The following is a 19,748-nucleotide window of genomic DNA, read 5'->3' as shown; positions in this document are numbered from 1 at the left end:
TACTTTCAAAAGTACGAAATATACGATGCGTTGACGTACTCCAATATTCTTCTTCGGATAGTCGCGATTTTTGTCTTTCAAGTTGTTGCGCAGTTATCCCCACTGTTTTCATGAATTTCTGGCACGGGCCCGTTGTACAACTCCTGTAACATATACCTTTCTTTCCAAGTGTCTCAATTCGATCCAAGCTCACAACTGCAGGAACAACACCGTAAAGTGCAAGTACTCGAACCAATTGCTGTATAAAAATATATGTACATAATTTTATAAATAAATTTCAATTCGTTTAAACTAAAAAAAATATATAACGAAATATTTTTTATACGCCTAGCGAGGTCAGATCAATTTAACCACGATCAAACATCTGTATGAAAGTTCAAACGTTTGATGTGATCGCATAATAAATCAATTCGAAATCGTGAACGTGTGTGATGACAGCAATGCAAAAATACAATAAATTCCACGAAAGTGCAATGCTGTGAATATACATTTACGCATGACTTGTGTATCCATGAGTGTAAATGCTGTCATGCGCTCTCTATTTAAGATTTAAACAGCACACTTTGGAACTTCCAGACTGAACATCGAATCTCTAACTGCTGCTTACATCTCAAAAACAGAGCCTAAAATTAAAAAAATTCTACAGGGCTTTCTCATTTCTATTAGCATAAGGAAATTGCAATCTTGACTTGTCCTATCGTTTCGGCCCACACTGCGTTTTTATTATATAAGTTTCAACAAACAAAAGTATTCGGATACGGTTATGGAAAAGTGAATAACATAAAAAAATATTTAAAAATAAAATTCATTCAAAATTTGACCATTTTTCATAGATCTACACTCTTTACATTTGAAGGCGAATAAAAACTAAGGAAATAGAGTACAATTGTACATTTCCAATGTATCGATGTATATTTTGAAAAAAATCTAGTCATAAAAAAGTAAATCTCTGTAACTTGTGTCACATTTTAATCTATCAATTTTCTTTATCTTCCTTTACGAAGGAAGTCCCATTCTGGTTTCTAGAGAAACATTCTATTAACATGAAAGATTGCCTTTTAGACGACGAACACACGTGTACCCACTTACGGTGCAATTTATCTCAATTTCTTTCGGCACGTGTTCCACGATCAACCTCCCACGTAGTCATCCACGTGTCGAGATCGAACAAAAAAAATCATGTAATGTCTAACGAATGAGAAAATATATACACGCGAACGTAAATTGATATTCAATCTCAAATATTACAAATGATAAATGAAGATATACGAATACATATGTATATCAAGAGTAAAACATCGAGAAATATATACCTTAATCTTATAAAACTATTTGGACTTGCAATTAAACTGATGAATTTTCGCGACACTTATTGGTCAGCGTGTGGAATTTCTTTTATTCTATAGTATTCCTATCGTTGTTCTTTTGTTAACATGTGCGAAGACTCTCATGATGTGCGTATCGTTTGCGATATAATTTTATTTTTATTTTGTAAACTGCCAGAGTGTAATAAACCATTTTAATTTGTTCAGTAAATCATCGTTAACCTTTTATTTTGTTTCTATCATAAACGATTTAAGTGTTTCTAAATTTTCCTTCGTAAACAAATAAAATTCATTAAGGGTAATTTTATAAATCTTCGTATTTTTTTGAGTAAATTTTATTCAAGGAAAACATTCCACATACATAAAACATTAATCGTCGCAATCTTAAAATAATTATTACACAGAAATTCGTTTAATATAAATAGTAGCTTGTGTCTGTCTTTATAAAATTCAAAAGGCAAACAAACATCGACAAATGTCAACTGACAAATGAAAAACTGGATAGAAAATATAAATAACTGTTTCGCGATTTGAATAGGTAAAACTATATGAGAGTATGGAAACGAGACTAACTGACGAGAAAGGAAATAGAAAACTAATCTATGCAGAAAAAAAATTATTATTTAAGAAGATGAATATAAAATTAACTTGTTCTGTTCAATTATCTTTTAATTCAACCGAATAACTATACTCGTGTTATTTATGAAAACAGTTTTTAATACAATTGACATTTCAATTAGTAAATCTATTTATTTGTTAATTATTCATTACGCGTTCGTTCTACTTTCAAAGATTTAATATTTTACACTAAAATAAAATTATTATCCTTATTGAATTCAATAATACCAAAAGGTTTTTAACATTTTACTTTCTATCGGAGTTTGCGCACGATTCCTCTCAACATGGATTCCTCGGGTGGTGCACGTCTTCGACTCCCCCTGATGTTCCGTCAGTTCCAACGGCTCTAGGAAACGATAAAATAAATCTATACTCCATTCTTATATGTTGTTAAATATCATTTAGTAAAAAGCGTTTAAATAATCAGTATTCGATAAAATGTCACAGGCCTATATTCATGCATGTGAAAGAGCAGAATTACTAGGATTGCCGATACCAAGTGAAGAAGAATGGAAAGAGACACACAATACAGACGATGAAAATTATGGCTGTGAGGAGGACGACGATACAGTAATTCAGGTAATCGCGTTAACATTCTTGCTAAAAAGAAATAGTAACAACAAAGAATAACTTTTTATAATTCATTGTTTTACAATATTGTTAAATATTTTCAAAAATTACAATTCTTATATTTTTATATTTATGCAATTAAGAATAAAGAATTGAGTTGTAATTTAACACACACAGTACATATACAGTGAATTAATGATCTTGGAATTTTGTTCAAGGAAAATGAAACAGATTTTTGAATAATTTATAGAATTTGGATACTTCAAACGAAGCTGCGCAACGGATCAGTGGTGGATTAGATGAACTAAATAGTATTCTCAATGCAACACAGAAAAAAATTAACAGATTCAAGGTTACATAGTTGATTATATATTATTTAACATTCATTAATCCATAACTTATTACTTGTTTTAATTCAATGAAAATAACTCTATTATTTATGTTAAAATAATTAATGTTAAAAAGAATAATATTTTTAAATAATACAACATTGTTAAAGTAATAGTTCATAAAAGTGAACTATTTTACAGACTGTTTGTGGCAGTTTGGGTACTCTATTGAAAGTAAAAGTAGGATCTCGAAACAATTTACCAGAAAATAAAATCATTGAACAAAACCATAATGATACAACAAATGTTCATGATGAAGCAGCTACAAGTGAACAAAAATTGACAGAAGAATTATCAGATGATAGAAAAACTATGGATAATATAAAATCTGACTCATCAACGCCAAAAAAAGTGGACCTCAATGAAAAGATGGGATCCCATTTAGATAAATTGGATTCACTTATTACAAAAGCTGAAAATGCACAATACAGTATGCAACATCAAACAAAACAAATGAAAAAATTCTTGAAGTAATCATGAATGTACACAAAAGTAGTATCTTACCTAGCATTATTAGATTATCTTAAAGTTATACCTTTTATTTGTGACTAGTAGTGTATGCTTGATATTATAAAAAATACAAGTTTTGTTACTAGATATGCAAAGGCATATATACTACCATGCAAAGTTTGATATGACTATGCAGACTAAAGAATGCAACGATTTTTTAAAAAAGAAAAAACAGTTTGAAATTACCTCGTGTAACTTCTTTTATTGAAAAAAGCTACTAATGTATATAACTAACTGTATTTTACATTTTTTAATTACGTTCTAAATGATACAGACAACTACTCTTAAACCATCTGTTTGTTGATAAATCTGCATTTGTTTTATGATAGCATAATATATTCTATACATTCTAATAATTAGTTTCTCCAAGTTTCTTATTGTATCTTGCTTCTTGTTTATTGTATTAGTTGTAAAAGATACTAATTCGAACAAGTCAATCCAGTTCCTTTCACAAAAATTCTGTTAGGTTCAAGTCCAGTGGTTGTACTGGACAAACTCCATATTTCTGAATACTTCCTCAGTTTTCAATTTCTGTTATCTTAATGTTTTGAGCTACACCTTTATCTTCTTATGATGCTTTTTATGTTAGCTAAAAATAATATTTTTATATGAACATATAACCATTCTTTAAATTATTATTCATTACCGTCATTTTATAATAGAATTTCTAAAACTAGTAATCATACATTTCTCTTTAAAATAATCTCGATTCTCAAATCTTAAACAAATCAGTCTGAAACTCAGTCTGGTCTTTCTAATGGTAGTTTAAATTTGTTGTTTATTTAAACTTTTGGTATCTATGAGAAATAATTTTTGTTACAATATTTTGGAAAGAATAGTGTTTCATGTGATACAATTGTATTTCTTGTTCCAAGATTAATTTCTGTTTCTGCAAAAATAATGGAAATTTATAAAAGAAACATCCTTTTTATGCATTTTATTGATTGCAAATGCATGTGAGAGAAATCCAATAGTGTCCAATAAACAATAAAATTCGAGTTTTTTGCATAACTTAAAAATACATTAATTAAACACTGCAGATCATTTTCTAAAACTCAAGTCATGGATTGCAAAGAGACATTGCAAATGTCAATTCATGTTGTATAATATTAAAATCTATTAAAGTAGTGTAAACTACAATTAACACCTAGAGCATTACATCCATTTGGGTAAAAAAACAACCATGGAGTAATTCCTAACTTTTAAATTTATTAACATTTATTAAACACAATTATGACAATCTATAAGTTTTATACTTTATGAAGACAAAAATTTCTTCTGCTTAATTGTTTATTATACTTTAATCGCATATCAGTGTGCTGTGCATATAATATACACATTTTTAAAAAAAAGTATGATTGCTTTTTAGAAATTTTAAAATATTACTATATTCTTGAAAAATTGATTCATAAATACAAAATTCAATGAAAAAATATGTTATTTTGTAATATGTTACCGCATGATTGATCACATTCTTATTATTTAATATTAACATTAGTAAAATCTATTCTTCCTAACAATTTCAATAGATTATATCTATGCAGTATAATGAAATTGTATGTTATAATATAATCTATTGTATGTGATATGCTAAGCACTATAATTTTTCATTATAAAATACAAATCCTCATCAATAAATTTCAATATTATTAAAAATTGATTCATGCATATCTTTCTATGAAAAAATGATTAAAACAATCAGGATAAATTTTTGTATAAATTGTTAAATAGGCAGTATACAATATATTTTACGTCGAAAATCTAACTGTAGATAGTGTTACATTTGGAAGCTAAAGTTATTAAACTATAACATAGCTGATTAGAAAATTAATGTTTACATAAATTTTAAATTTCTTTTTTTCTGTACTATATTTACATTTATGTATATTCATTTTTAACATTCCTCTTCACTGTAAAATAATATGATTACACTTTTCATGAAAGTGAATTACCAAAGGTCTTAAACAATAGTACTTATACATATATATTACTATATAATAGTACTATATATATTACTTGTTACCATACAATTAATTAATAGCAATAATATATATATATAAGTATTATGATATTATGTTAAATTATCACTTCAAGTGTAAACAATATTAATCTGAATATGTACTGAAACAGATTTTATATAATTTTATTCAAGAAACAATATCCTTCCTAAAGTTGACTGGATAGATACATTAATATTATCTTATAATAATCCTATTGATATAATGTGTATGCAATTATTAAAGATAATTTATTATTGTTATAAAAATTATAGCATTTATTGCAGTACCTGAAATCAGGTATTAGACAATATTAATGTGCCATGTATGTAATGTGGTTTATTGAAGAAGTAATTAGGTTTTGCTCTCGTAGATTTTATAAATACAAAGTTATTATTGTTACATTTATTTAAGAAAGAAAAGTTTCCTAATGGAATTGTTGTTTAATCATATTTATCTATGTTTAAAAAGTAAATTATACTTTTACATTAACAATTAAAATAAATTAGTTATTACTTACAGTATTATATATCTTGCATAATTGTAACATTTTTTACATGTATGCAAAAGACCACTAATGTTGCCTATGTGATAACAACGAGTAAACATACTTTTAAGAAGAAAATGTGTTATATAATGGAAAATATTTTATGACACACATTATAAAATATAATTTGTATACATATAATTTATATAATAATTTGTTTTTATGAACTTAATTTTTATATTTATAATAACTCCATTGAAGGAAATTTCCTTAATGGCATTATTATAAGTATGATCTTTAAGAATAAACATAATTTCCATAGTATATAGTTTAATCATCTCCAAAGTCTTATCATTAATATTTTTCGGTAAACTATTTTGCATTGTTACTAAATGTGGTGTTCATTTTGTTACAAAAACTGTTGTATTCATCAAATAAAAATAAAAATAAATTGATTATATACCTTAAAAAATTCATATTTATTTGATTAACTTATGAATAAGTAGAAATACTAATTTAACAAACAAAATACTAATTTAAATATTACATCAAGATACATTTTAGAATAGTAAATGTGTCAATACTTTTGTTTCAATCATGCAGTTTGATTGAAACAAATCTTTGATTTTCCAAGTTTTTTGTACACATAATTTAGTGGCTTAAGACAATATTTTGAAACAAGATTTAATAGAATATCATTCTTCGTTTCTGATTTACATACAATTTTATTATAAAACACAGCTTGTGCCAATACTTTTGTTCGACACCGTACTTCAGATTTGTTCTTTAACACACAAATCATATTTAAATAAATAAACTAGTATTTGAAGAATTTTCTGTTAACAATTTTTATCCGTATTTATGAATACAAATTATTAAATAATTTGTATATATTTTAATATAATTATTTCGTTACAAATTTCATTAATAAAATTAATGCAGTACTTACATCAGAAAATGTAATAGCTAAGATACCCTATGAAATCATTTTTATCTCAGAGTGTTAAAAACTGTTTTGTAAGCGTCAATTCTATCACGTAAGCACAATAAAAATGACGTTAAAATATTAATTCCGGAAATGTAGAAATCACGCGATTGATCGATATTTTAGGTTGCTACGTGTAGATAAGTATCGTGCCGATCATCTAAAGCCACATTTTCACTTGGAATTTAATATATATGTATTCTTTAAATAAAGAAAGTGTATAAATGACTAACAAAGAGAGACTTATATTACACAAAGTTTTGCCAACATTCTTTATGTAGTCAATAGTGTTGTTTTTTAGGGACGATTCTCTTCTATTTTTTTCTTACAACTTATACTTCGGTTTAATTAAACTCGAATAAGTAGTAGCGTGATTGAAAATTCCGTTCATACCGATAAAAATCTGTAGAGATACTTTAAATATATATTTCACAAGTAGAAATGTGGCTTTAAATGCCTTAACTTGGTGCTCAATTCAAGTATAGACGGATCCTTAAAAACAGATCGATAATACTATATCAAATTATTTCAATGAGTTTGCTACTTTATCTTTGACGTAAAATTAAATTAAAAACCATTTCGGTTATAAAATAATAAATAATTTACAATATTACTTTTGTAAGATTTATAATTTTAAATTGCATTCATTTATAAAAGTTTGCGAATTATATATATTTTAATATTGTAAGCGAAGTACATGTATGTATGTACTACAAAAAATTTCCACGTATTCAAAAAGCTCCGGGAGTGAAGTCCAGATTTTAAAAAGTATCTAGTTAAATATGCCCTATTCTGAGGGTTATATTAAAAAGAAATTAATCGAGGGATTGAATGCTTCGCACGTGGTACGTACTTTATGCATTTTATTACGTATGTATATACATTTCTTATGTTTTTTTATGTTGTCTTTGTTCTAACCTCGAATTCTGTACTATAAACTTAGGTTGCTACACGTTGTTTCTGAAACTTTTATTAATTGCAACCAAGAGTATACTTGGAATATAAATTGCAGAAGATTGTCAACATATATGATAAAAAATGCAAGGGAATGTACAGATTATATTAATCTCCCTTTTTGCCATTCTTTTAAGATGGTGCATTACATACCATTCATACAGTGGCCAAGGGAAAGCTCCAATGTTTGGAGATTATGAAGCACAACGACATTGGCAAGAAATAACAATAAATATTCCAATTGAAAAATGGTATACTAATACAACAGACAATGATTTACAATATTGGGGATTAGATTATCCTCCTTTAACAGCTTATCATAGTCTTGTGCTAGGTTACATAGCCAATAGCATTAATTCTTCATACGTAAAATTATATGAATCCAGAGGCTTTTCATCTGAAGATCATAAGTATTTCATGAGACTTACTGTTTTATGTACAGATGCTTTAATTTATATACCATCGATAATATATTTTATATTAACTAATCAAGTACCAACAAACCCTGAAAAAGAAATATTCAATTTATTTGGTTTTAATAGGAAACATATTATTCTTCTAATAATGTTAACTTATCCAGGTTTAATTTTGATAGATCACGGTCATTTTCAATACAATTGTGCATCATTAGGATTATTTATTGGTGCTGTTACAGCCATGCTTCAAAATTCATTTTTTATTGGATCATTTTTATTTGTAGCTGCATTAAACTATAAACAAATGGAACTCTATCATGCATTACCAATATTTTTCTACATACTTGGAAAGTATTCACCTTTAAAAAAAAACTCTTGGTTGTTCCATTTAGAAATGTTGTTTTGCATATCATTGACAGTAGTTTTGACATTTATTATCATATGGTTACCTTTCTTTAACAATTTAGAAACATTTACAAGTGTTATTCTTCGGTTATTTCCAGTTTATAGAGGTGTATTTGAGGATAAAGTTGCTAATATTTGGTGTGCTATCAATATACTTTATAAATTACATAATAGTTTTACAAATATCCAGTTAGCTCAACTTTGTTTGATAATGACAACATATGCAGTTTTACCCAGTTGTATAAATATATATTTAAATCCACAAAAAGAGACATTCATTATTTCTCTTATTAATTGTGCCTTAGCATTTTTCCTTTTTTCATTTCAAGTTCATGAAAAGTCAATTCTACTTGTTGCCATTCCAGTTTTATTACATTTTAAAAATGATCCATTTCCTTGTTTTTGGTTTTTATTAATTTCACATTTTAGCATGTTACCTTTGTTTATAAAGGATGATTTATATGTAGCATATTGTGCTACATTAATTATTTATATTTTCTCTATTTTTTGGACATGTCCTGATGTATTTAGTAATATTAAGTTATTAGGTAATATTAACTTGGAACAGAATATCCATATTATGGCTAATAAAAAACAAATGAAAGTAAAATTAAGAAACAATAAGAGTAAATCATTTTTTACAAAAATTAAAAAGGATATATTATATTACTGTAAAAACAATTTAATTGTCTTACTAAACTATCATTTATATTTTTGGCTAGTAATTTTGTTTTATATCTCAATTGCAGGAATAATAATATTATCCATTATTAGTCGTTTTCTAAAGGCTCCTAATAGATACCCTGATTTATTTACATTATTAATTTCCCTATATTCTTGTGGACATTTTATTATTTTCTACCTATATTTCAATTATAAACAATTTTGTACATCAAAAAATATTATATGAATTTGAAATAAAATTAATTAATTAATTTATGTGCATTAATACCATATTTCTTAATTCTTTCGCTGCAGTGTATGCATATTTAAATATAAGCGCATATACTATGTTGCAGAAGAACGATGCTACATAAATGACTATAAAAATTTTCTTGTGTTTTGTGATATTCAAATGTTTAAAACAGTGTTATATCATATATATTCTCATCAACAATGTTTTTATATGTCCTTTACAAAATGTGCTTTACTTGCAAAGAACATAAAAATATGTCTTTTTTAAATGAGTATTTGTTGAGGCTGTATGTACACAACCTTAGCAGCGAAAGGATTAATTTTCAAAACTCTTATAGTAAATACTTATCAATATAATATTAAATAATTATAAATTTAGAAATGTTATTTTAATGTTTTATAAACTCATTTGTAGTTGTGTTTTTTTCATTTTTAATATACGTAAGTAAATTAAAATAGTATTGAAAAATTAAATTACGTCAAAAAAGAATTCACAAATGAGGCATGTAAATTTATAAATTTTTATCTTATAAGTAATGTATTCTAACGTGAATGTATATATGTGTCTCTATGAAAAATTATGTACATTTAATTACAATTTTTATAAAAAATTTGGTTCTATTCATTTACATTCAGTGATGTATTTCCTTAGATATATACATGAAAACTATAATATAAAGTTTATATTACTTATTACAATATTATTATAATAATATAAATCACCAACTTTAGTAATAAGTCCTAGATAATTGCATTCTTTTGTAAATTATATAATCTTCTACATGGATCTGAACTTTGCTCTGCCACTGAATATTAGTTTGCTAAATTAGCATAACAACAACATTGCATATACAAGTTTAATGCAAGCCAGTAGTAAAACAGATTTTGCCTTGTAAGCATCTTGTATGATTTAAAAAGAAAATTTTATGTCATGGGACAATAGAGTGACTTTTATGAAAATACATTTTTTTTTATACTAAATAATACAATTTTTACAATAGTGTTCAGAGTATTCTATATATATGTATATATCAGTGCATTAAATAATTTTTATCTCATTTTAAATGTTACAGGAAGTGATAGATCAGTCTGATGGTTGTGGTGCTAAATTTTCTGTAGTAATTGTTTCGGATGCATTTGAAGGCAAGCCTTTATTACAACGTCACAGGTATTGTATTTCCACATACCTACAAAATTTAAAAGAAATATTTCAGAAATTTTAGAAATTGTACATAAATTTGTTATTTTTTGTACTACTACTTTAGGTTGGTAAACGCAATTTTAGAAGACGAACTTAAAACGATTCACGCATTTTCTCAAAAGACATTAACACCTGATCAGTGGCAAAAGCAGAGAAGCTAATCTATTCTGCTTTATATACTTCAATAGTACACATTAGTATCAACTAATTAAATTAAATTAAAATTATATAAGGTATAGCATTTTATTCACTTCTATAGTGTTCTTAATAACAATTATTTAGTTACTGTATTTGATGTTAATGTGTTAACATTTTTTTTCTGTTAGCAGTTAGGTAAACAAAACTGAAGAAATTTAAAATGATTCAATTCAAAGTTTCTGCCCCAGGAAAAGTTATTCTTTATGGAGAACATGCAGTAGTATATGGAAAAACAGCTGTTGCAGCTAGTTTAGGTTTACGCACAATTATAGATTTTGCTGAATTACCAGAAACAGAACAAGTTATTAAAATATGTTTTCCTAAAGTAAATTTATTTATAAATATACCTCTACCACAAATACAGAATTTCTTTTTTACTAACAGAAATTTAGAATTCATAGAAAATCATGAAATGTTTTATAATTATGTAAAAGAATTTGTTAGTATTATTGGTTATAGCAATTTGCCACAGAAATTCAGTTTAGAGGCATTTTTTTATCTTTTTATTTATATTACACAGAGAGATAAAATTAATGTGAAACCTTTCCAAATTGAATTAAATACTGAATTGTCAATCAGTTCTGGTCTTGGTAGTTCTGCTTCATTTGCAGTTAGTCTTGCTGCATGTTTTTTGCATTGGTCACATTTGCAAAAAAATATTTGTAAGACATTTGATATTTCTGATTTAGAAATTATTTCAAAATATGCTTTAAATTGTGAAAAAATTATGCATGGTGCTCCATCTGGAATAGACAATTCTATCTGTACATATGGATCGATAATAGAATTTAAGAAAGGTGATTATATAAAACCAATAGCCAATACACAAACTATGAAAATTTTACTAGTAGACACAAGAGTTAATAGAAGTACAAAAGCATTAATAGAAAGATTAGCAGAACTGAAACACAAGTATCCTGCTATTATTGATCTAATTATGGATTCAATTGATAATATATCAAAAGAGGCAATTAAAGTTATACAAAAAATTAACAATCTTTCAAATACTGATAATGAATCACTTTTTGAAGGATACAAACAACTAATGGTAAGCCTTTTTTTTTATAATTTTAAAATCTTATTACCAATTACAGAAAGAAAGTGGTTATTATTTTCAATTTTAATAAATATTTACATCTTCTTATTGTATATCATGTATAATTCCAGACACTTATTAACATGAATCAAGGATTGTTAACCACGTGTCAGGTTTCACATTCATCTTTAGACAGAATTTGTGCAGAGGCACAAAATTATGCTTTAGCAGCTAAACTTACAGGTGCTGGTGGTGGTGGATATGCATATATTTTATTATTACCAGATACCCAGCCAGAAACAATTTCAAGTATTTCACGAAAATTAATAGCAGATGGATTTACTGTTACATTAACAACTTTAGGGGGTGCTGGTGTACAAATTCACAAATAATATATTATAGATTTACATACATGATATAAATAAATTTACTTGTTTTTCATACTATTTAATATAAAAAACACTTTTTTTCAAACTATAATAATAATATAATCCTTAAATATTTGTTGTATAATTTTGATGGATATGTAAATTTTATTATTATATCAATACAAATAAATATTATTGACTATTTGTCATGTATAATTTCATTATACTTTTTTCCTATTTTTTAGTTAATATAATTTCTGTTGCTAACACAAGCATATAATTGAACAATTTTTCGCTCAAAATTAATATAAGATAGCTTACATAAGAAATATCATAAAGAATATCCTATCAATATGTTAATATAACATGAAATATAATAATCTACAGATCCATTCGAAATATTGTTATGTAGTGTAACAATTATAAACATTTACTTTGTATAAGAATACCAGAAAATTAAAATTAGCAATTTGATTCAAATTTAATATAGATGTTTCGTGTACGTACATATTTACTATGATAACGATTTATCACAATTGAATCCATTTTTATATTATTAATATATAACAATTATCAAAATCTAACCAATCGTAAACATAAAGAAGTGTTATGTACGTTAGGGACAAAATGAGATTAGTGAAATTGAACTCAGAACTTTTGGTAAGTTATTACAATGAATATTACTTGTATACATATGTTGGACCAAATTGATAACTCAAATATTTTTAGTATCTTTTTCAAATACAAAAGTAATAATAAACAAAAATTGATTAAGTACATATCATGTACTTAAACTTAAACTTAAATTATATTTTTTATATAAATATCATAATTTAAACTCCAACTATGTCATTTATATGACATTTAAATCAATAAAAACAAAAAACATTTCTGTAATAATTTGTATAATACTTTGTTTCTTCATATAGATTGTGGTGGACATATACTGGGTGTTTTTACGAACAGAAAACAGTGGAATATTTTGTACAGGACTGAAGTTATAAAATAAATATTCTTACAATAATTATTTGGTGTAAAAATTCATTATATGGTCTGAATATTTTTTCTATAGGTGAAATAGTGAAAGAACTTTTCAAATCAAATTAATTTCTTTAAATAGAACTCTACACTCATTTATACCTAATACGATGGCATTTGTTAAGGCGAATTTAAAGACTTGTTTATGAATCCATTTAATGTAATACAATTACATGTAATGAATTATTAAAGAATCGGATAAACACGGATCGCCATTTTGGGCCTATTCGATTGTTCGTTGTGAAGAAAGGTGAAATTTCTTATCTATTCAAAATACGAGACAAAACTAAATGAAAAAATTAAATGTTTGCCACTACAAGATTTCAACCAATATAAGTTTCGCAGCCCGAATTCCCATCTATGTTCGGTAATTTGAGACGCATCAGGGCAAAAAGAATTTATTACTCTGTATTGCATAGTAGACATTTAAACAAATGTCATTGTATTATAAATAAACTTGTGTAGAGATACCACTGTTTCCAGTTCATGGAAATACCCTGTATATTATACTTTCCTGTACAAACAGGAAAGTTACTTAGGCTATGCAATTGTTATAAAACTGTTTATTAATTCAATTTATGTAACACAACATAATACTATTTGAAATAAAAATATATTCGTCACTCTTTCTTTAGTATATATTCAATGTAAAAGTTTATACTTGGTGTATAATTACTTGTTAAATTTTTGTTAAGTTTTTCCAAATTAACACATTATAACGATGCATAGCATGAGAATTATTAAACATACATTTGTTTTATTATTATCAATAACTAAACAACATTAGATGTATTACGATGTGTAGATCGTAAGCTTACACTTGATCTAAGATGGTCTGGTTCAGAAATTCCATCTTCCCTAGAAATTTCTTCTGAATTATATACAGGATTTGATAAACACTGTCTTTCAGCTTCTTTAGCTTCTACAATCCATTCGTTTATTTCACTTGTATACATTTTTCTCTGTAAAACTTCTCGGGTTCGAGGACGTGATCCAGTAAAAATAGTAGTTCCCTGTAATACGTTTACATAATCATAATGTAATAAAAAATTATATTTTACATTTGTATGTAAACTTACCCCAACTATAAGTGAAGGTCGTAATTTTTCCAAAAGTTGAAAATCTTCTATTATACATTGCAACTCGTCCCATCTCAATTCCACTTCTTCATGAAGCATTCTTTCTTCTATAAAAGAATATAAAGTAGATACATGTTATACAAATTTTAAGGAGAATAAATCTGTTTTCCATCTAGTTAAGGAAAAAAAAGAAAAAAAATGTTCATAATTTATATTACACTTTTGTAATTATAAATATGAAAATATAATCACCATCTCGTTTAGACGTTGATTTCTTGTAGTGTATTCTAAATCGAAATGCTTCCAAAAAACTGGATACTACAATTGTTAACACAATCATTGTCACTAGGTAAAATGTCATAAAATATATCCTTGTATACATGCCAACAGTAAATGCATATGCATTCATTAATATAAACCAATTATTAACAACAGTTAATTCAAATAAAGTCATACCACTGGCTATGAGATTGTCAAATGTATTAAGATAATAATACCCTAGGGTAGTACTTTCATTAACAGAATATTTGTAAAAATCTTCGACTGTTGTATTTCTGTCAAACAAACTTGTCATGTAATATACAGTTTAAGAAATAAAATTCATTTATAAATAAAATTATATTTATACGTACTTGCAACAATTTCGCATATTATATCCAGCAAACAATTCCATTCCAATAATCGCGAAAAAATAATATAAAACCAGCATAACCACTGCGGTAGATGACATTAAAGGAGTTAAAATAACAAGAGTTCCAAACACATCACGATATCTTTTTTTCATTTTAAATAATCGCAATAGTCTAAGTGGCCTGAATAAAACAAAAAATGTTGCTGATGGAAAAAGACGTATGATACACGCAGAGACAAGTGTCATTACAGATGTGCCTAGATCGAAAAGATTCCATCCAGAGCTAAGATACCATCTTGTACCAAGGCCCAATACTTTTATTAATGCTTCACTAACAAATACTGTAATCATAAAGAATATTATAATTATTGTAATATTATAAAACACTTTTATAAATACATGTTTTTACTAACTTCCTCCAAACAGAAAAGTATCCCAAGATGCAGCAAACAAGCATGCACTGTAAAGACTATTGCTTGGCTGTAGTATCCTTATTATCATAGCAATACCATTTGCAATTATTGTTATATCTAAAAATTCCATAATCTTTACTGAATATAACCAACTGTGAGTTGATTTTTTTTATTGTGTCTTTTAAACTTACACATTAAAGTTTCAAAGTATGTCCATCTAATAGCAGTATGGGCTCCTGTGCAAAGAATCTGCAAAGGCTGTGGTGCACTGTGATACCAAGGCACAGTGGAGTATTGCGGTTCCCACTGAAGTTCTATTGTATCATAAATATTCAAAAATTCTTCAGCACTTAGCACTCCGGTACCAGAAGCATTCAAATGCCGAAACATTAAAACAATATCTCTTATACCTGTAAAAAATATTTTGTACATAACAAAAAAAATTTCATTTTTTTTTTTTTTTCATAAATTGTACAAAAAAATTTAATATACTTTTATGTAAACGTTTATGTTCATTCAAATATACATGAAGTTAAATACATACTTTTATTATGAGCATAGTATCGCATTAGTCCTTCAAATTGACGAAATCGCATTTTATCTGCATTCTGTTTTGAAACTAATAACTTAAAGGCATGTTGACATGCTTTCCTTTTATGTAGAAATAGCTTTTTAAATTTATCACGTTCAGCTGCTGTAAATGTTTCATTTACTACTGCCAACATCAAATTCATCATCACATATAACATAGTGGATAAGTAAGATACAAAATATATTGCATACCACTTATTTTTTGAATATGATGGCATCATTACATCTGGAAAACTAAACAGTAAAATGGTTAATTCAATCGAAATATTTTCATTTTATATACACAAACGTATGATTTTATTTGTTTACAAGATTTATAAAATTTCAAGAATCTTAATCATTTGAGTGTCGACGGTGAATGTAAAACTGCGTGCGAAAAGTGCCAAGCAATGCAATCACGCTTCTCCTATTTCATATTGAAAAATGCCAACAGATCATTAGTCAACTATCACACTTCAGTCTATTTTTTATTTATGAAATATTTTAAAAAATTCTTGTGGTATAATTATACAGTTCAATTTGTTCAAACTAAAAACCATCACCTATTTATTCAAAATATAATACATTAATAGTAGGTCTATAGTAACACTTGCTAACACTTGCTAACACTTGCTAACACTTGCTAACACTTTTGACATTGAACAGTAGCACAATAGCACTGCTTAGCACTTAAACTATTAAAATAATTATTTAATTATACGAAAAAGATTCATAAATCTTATTATTTTTGTATATATTTGTAATACTTACTTAGCAGTAGTAAGAAGAACAAAAAGACTTACAAAACTATCTTGTAACGTAGAAAAATTTCTATTCATTTCACAAAACATATAATAGCCCAATACTGTGTAAAGTGTAATGAAAAATAAAAGTAGGCCTAACATATCCAGAATTGGAGGCAATGTCAGAAGTATTTGCCTTATAAATCTTCTAACACCTCCAAAACATTTTGTATCTACTAAAAAGATAGGCCTTAGAGCACGTGTTACACGAAAATGTGATGACTGCCGCACTAACACTGTCATTGCTTCCAAAAACATGATGGCCAATGTAATGCACTGTAACAAAAATTGAAGTGTATAATTTATAATAATTATATACAGCATACAGTAACAATATGCAAATAAAAATAAAAAAGATATACATGTACTTATAAAAACTTAACATGTTGATAGAAATTGTTTTAATATTTAATATTTCTATTCCAAATAAACATTATATGTATAAAGGAACATCCTATCTAACTTTATCTAGGTGATTTGTGAAATGTATACTGCATTCAAGGATGAATTTTTATTTTACTATATATTTACTGTAACTTTATTAAACAACATCATAATTTAAAATGACCATGTTAGATATGTAAGCCATAATACTATTGTATATGACATAAACATATTATTACTGTTTAATCCTTTTATATTGTTGTGTAAGAAATATGAATATGAATGACTGCATTATATAAAATATTGGCTCGTTAACACAGCTTTCGTTAATTAAAAATTAAATAAGCGTATTTAGTAAGACAAGTCTTAATAAAGGTATTATCATAAATAACATGTATTTAAAATTATATTAATTATCATTTTCTATGTACATAATATAGAAAGAAAAGTAATTGAATTATCAGCTTATTTTATTAAAAATGTAAGCTGAAACAGTCTATAGTTATGAGGTTGCTTATCTTCTCATTAGTACCCTCATGTTCTTTGTGTAAGTACTGTGGAAAACAACTGTATTACTATATATTACTTTCAGATATATTGACAAAGAGGTTGTGGACTGCAATTCAACTGCATAATGAATTTGTTCTATTCATTTGAAAATATGAATTTGAATAATTATATGAAAACACAGAAAGTATTGTAATGAAATAAAGTTTCATGAAAGTACAAGTTCATATCACACAAAATTACTTTTTACCTTCAGCATTGTCCGTTTGTGTTTTAACATAGTTGACCAACCACTCCATCTTAATTTTAAAGCTAATTCTATACCTATAATCATTAAAGCAAAAAGCTCTATTGATCCATGTGCCCACACTGGTATCTGAAATGAAATGTATAAATTACAAAAATAATATAACTAAAAGAAACAATTTTCATATGAATAACTTACACCAAATAATGGTACAGCTGGCTCCTCCACAAGAGCTAAAGCTAAAAGTATAAGAGAAGTCAGTAAGTCTAATCCGTAATACCAATTGTTATGAACTAAAAGATATGCTGGTAAATCTTCTGGATGTTTTGGATGAGACTCAAATTTTTCATTGTTTCTTCCTTCCTATAAAAATAATTTCTTTAAAACATTTATATTTTGTTTTAAAAAATTATTTACATACAAAAATTCCATGTTAAAAATGTCACATTAAATATTATTTAATAATATTATCAAAGAAAAATATCAAGGACAAATACCTCTAAAAATATTGCAGCTTTATGGTAATTCATTTCCCAATATAAATCATGTTCCAAAAGAGAATTGTGCAATGGAAGCACTACATTATCAGTCATGTTTTCTCTTTCAACTTCGTCTGTTTCAAATTTGTGAGGAAACTGATTGGTTTGACTATTTTCAACTGATGAATTTATATGGTTCTCTGGAGAAGAACATGATAACATAGATCCATATTCTAAAATAAAATATATAAAAAAAAATAATGCTCAACATATTTTAGTATCCAATTTTTATTATAATTTAATGAATACATATTTATATAAAATTTTGTAATATTATTATATATGATTACAAGTTTTCAAAACAAAGATAAAAAATTGTACATTAATTGTAAAATACATGGAATAACAATCAATGTATAATTTAATAATTATTACAAAATGAATCATTTAAGGGAGAGTAATTATGCATTCATTAAAATCCTTGGCTTTTATTATAAACTATTCATAAATAGAGGAATGATTTGAACAATATTATTATAATAGATTTGACTTACTTTGACATGATCGATGCGAAACATCTTGGTCAAATGATACATTTTCGTCATCACTAAAACGTTGGTAATTTCCTGAGTATTCAGTAGTTTTAGGAGAAGACATTTGATAATGGTATGTCACATGTACAGCACGCAATACATTTGTTAATAAATACCTATTTACATTAGCCTGCCCAGATCTATGCAATAGCTTAACTGCTCAGAAACTGAAGTCCGACTAGATTAAACTTAAAAAAAAAAACATACAAAGATACGTGCACATTCTTATATGACAGATATTACATATTACAATGTCATAATACTAACTGATGTTATTCGATGCTCTCGTATTTGACGTTCTAAGTGTGATACGCATGCGCATTTATACAGGCGAGAGTTATCCGCCTAACCAATGAAATTTAATTCATAAAAACACCACAACTGAATATACTGTTCACATTTTGTTCCAAATTTCAGATGTTAACTTTTATAATTTTAGCATATATTTATGAACAAGTATTTATAGAGATACGTATTCTATACTGAGTAAAACAAAACTTGTTCAATCTTCTTAATAGCATTAAATACAGTTAACATCGATATATAACCATTACCTCAACAAGATTAAATATTGCAACTAGTTAATAATTTATAATAAAATTACATCTTACAGTATTTGGAAATGATTAT

At 26.4% G+C, this 19,748-nt stretch overlaps 4 protein-coding genes and 1 long non-coding RNA gene across 12 annotated transcripts; 3 read left to right on the top strand and 2 right to left on the bottom strand.

Moving 5' to 3' along the window:
* Positions 1–1,711: 1,711 nt before the first annotated feature.
* LOC143153707 (uncharacterized) lies at positions 1,712–7,405 on the bottom strand. 2 transcript variants are annotated; one of them, XR_012993898.1, is made up of 3 exons: positions 6,846–7,384; positions 3,599–4,001; positions 1,712–2,289 (listed from the first exon to the last, which is right to left on the bottom strand). It is a non-coding gene; the product is annotated as an uncharacterized LOC143153707 (long non-coding RNA). The 2 variants fall into 2 exon arrangements; XR_012993897.1 differs by lacking the exon at positions 1,712–2,289 and having other exon boundaries at positions 3,595–4,001; positions 6,846–7,405.
* LOC143153705 (uncharacterized) lies at positions 2,089–4,740 on the top strand. Its single transcript, XM_076325171.1, has 3 exons — positions 2,089–2,522; positions 2,764–2,865; positions 3,044–4,740. Exons 1-3 carry the CDS (start codon positions 2,382–2,384, stop codon positions 3,374–3,376), a joined length of 576 nt encoding a protein of 191 aa, XP_076181286.1. The 5' UTR covers positions 2,089–2,381; the 3' UTR covers positions 3,377–4,740.
* LOC143153706 (dolichyl pyrophosphate Man9GlcNAc2 alpha-1,3-glucosyltransferase-like) lies at positions 6,983–10,871 on the top strand. Its single transcript, XM_076325173.1, has 4 exons — positions 6,983–7,726; positions 7,825–8,086; positions 10,645–10,739; positions 10,837–10,871. Exons 2-3 carry the CDS (start codon positions 7,920–7,922, stop codon positions 10,649–10,651), a joined length of 174 nt encoding a protein of 57 aa, XP_076181288.1. The 5' UTR covers positions 6,983–7,726; positions 7,825–7,919; the 3' UTR covers positions 10,652–10,739; positions 10,837–10,871.
* Positions 10,218–19,342, bottom strand: Tpcn1 (two pore segment channel 1). Of its 6 annotated transcripts, none has more exons than XM_076325164.1 (13): positions 19,080–19,342; positions 18,544–18,758; positions 18,245–18,409; positions 18,050–18,175; positions 16,877–17,184; positions 16,080–16,360; positions 15,727–15,945; positions 15,536–15,652; positions 15,124–15,463; positions 14,744–15,045; positions 14,492–14,598; positions 14,231–14,425; positions 10,218–10,758 (listed from the first exon to the last, which is right to left on the bottom strand). In XM_076325164.1, exons 1-13 carry the CDS (start codon positions 19,180–19,182, stop codon positions 10,726–10,728), a joined length of 2,511 nt encoding a protein of 836 aa, XP_076181279.1. In that variant the 5' UTR covers positions 19,183–19,342; the 3' UTR covers positions 10,218–10,725. The 6 variants fall into 6 exon arrangements, with proteins under 6 accessions (XP_076181279.1, XP_076181282.1, XP_076181281.1 ...); XM_076325167.1 differs by lacking the exon at positions 10,218–10,758 and having other exon boundaries at positions 13,294–14,425; positions 14,744–14,809; positions 14,948–15,045; XM_076325166.1 differs by lacking the exon at positions 10,218–10,758 and having other exon boundaries at positions 13,294–14,425; positions 19,080–19,132; positions 19,235–19,324.
* Positions 10,864–12,578, top strand: Gny (ALG6 alpha-1,3-glucosyltransferase garnysstan). 2 transcript variants are annotated; one of them, XM_076325169.1, is made up of 3 exons: positions 10,864–11,005; positions 11,099–12,018; positions 12,138–12,578. In XM_076325169.1, exons 2-3 carry the CDS (start codon positions 11,131–11,133, stop codon positions 12,396–12,398), a joined length of 1,149 nt encoding a protein of 382 aa, XP_076181284.1. In that variant the 5' UTR covers positions 10,864–11,005; positions 11,099–11,130; the 3' UTR covers positions 12,399–12,578. The 2 variants fall into 2 exon arrangements, with proteins under 2 accessions (XP_076181284.1, XP_076181285.1); XM_076325170.1 differs by having other exon boundaries at positions 10,865–11,005; positions 11,102–12,018.
* Positions 19,343–19,748: the final 406 nt, after the last annotated feature.

This window comes from Ptiloglossa arizonensis, chromosome 13 (assembly GCF_051014685.1).
Source record: "Ptiloglossa arizonensis isolate GNS036 chromosome 13, iyPtiAriz1_principal, whole genome shotgun sequence".
Classification (NCBI taxonomy): domain Eukaryota; kingdom Metazoa; phylum Arthropoda; class Insecta; order Hymenoptera; family Colletidae; genus Ptiloglossa; species Ptiloglossa arizonensis.
The sequence above is the reverse complement of the archived record's forward strand: the minus strand, read 5'-3'. Positions and strand labels throughout refer to the sequence as shown.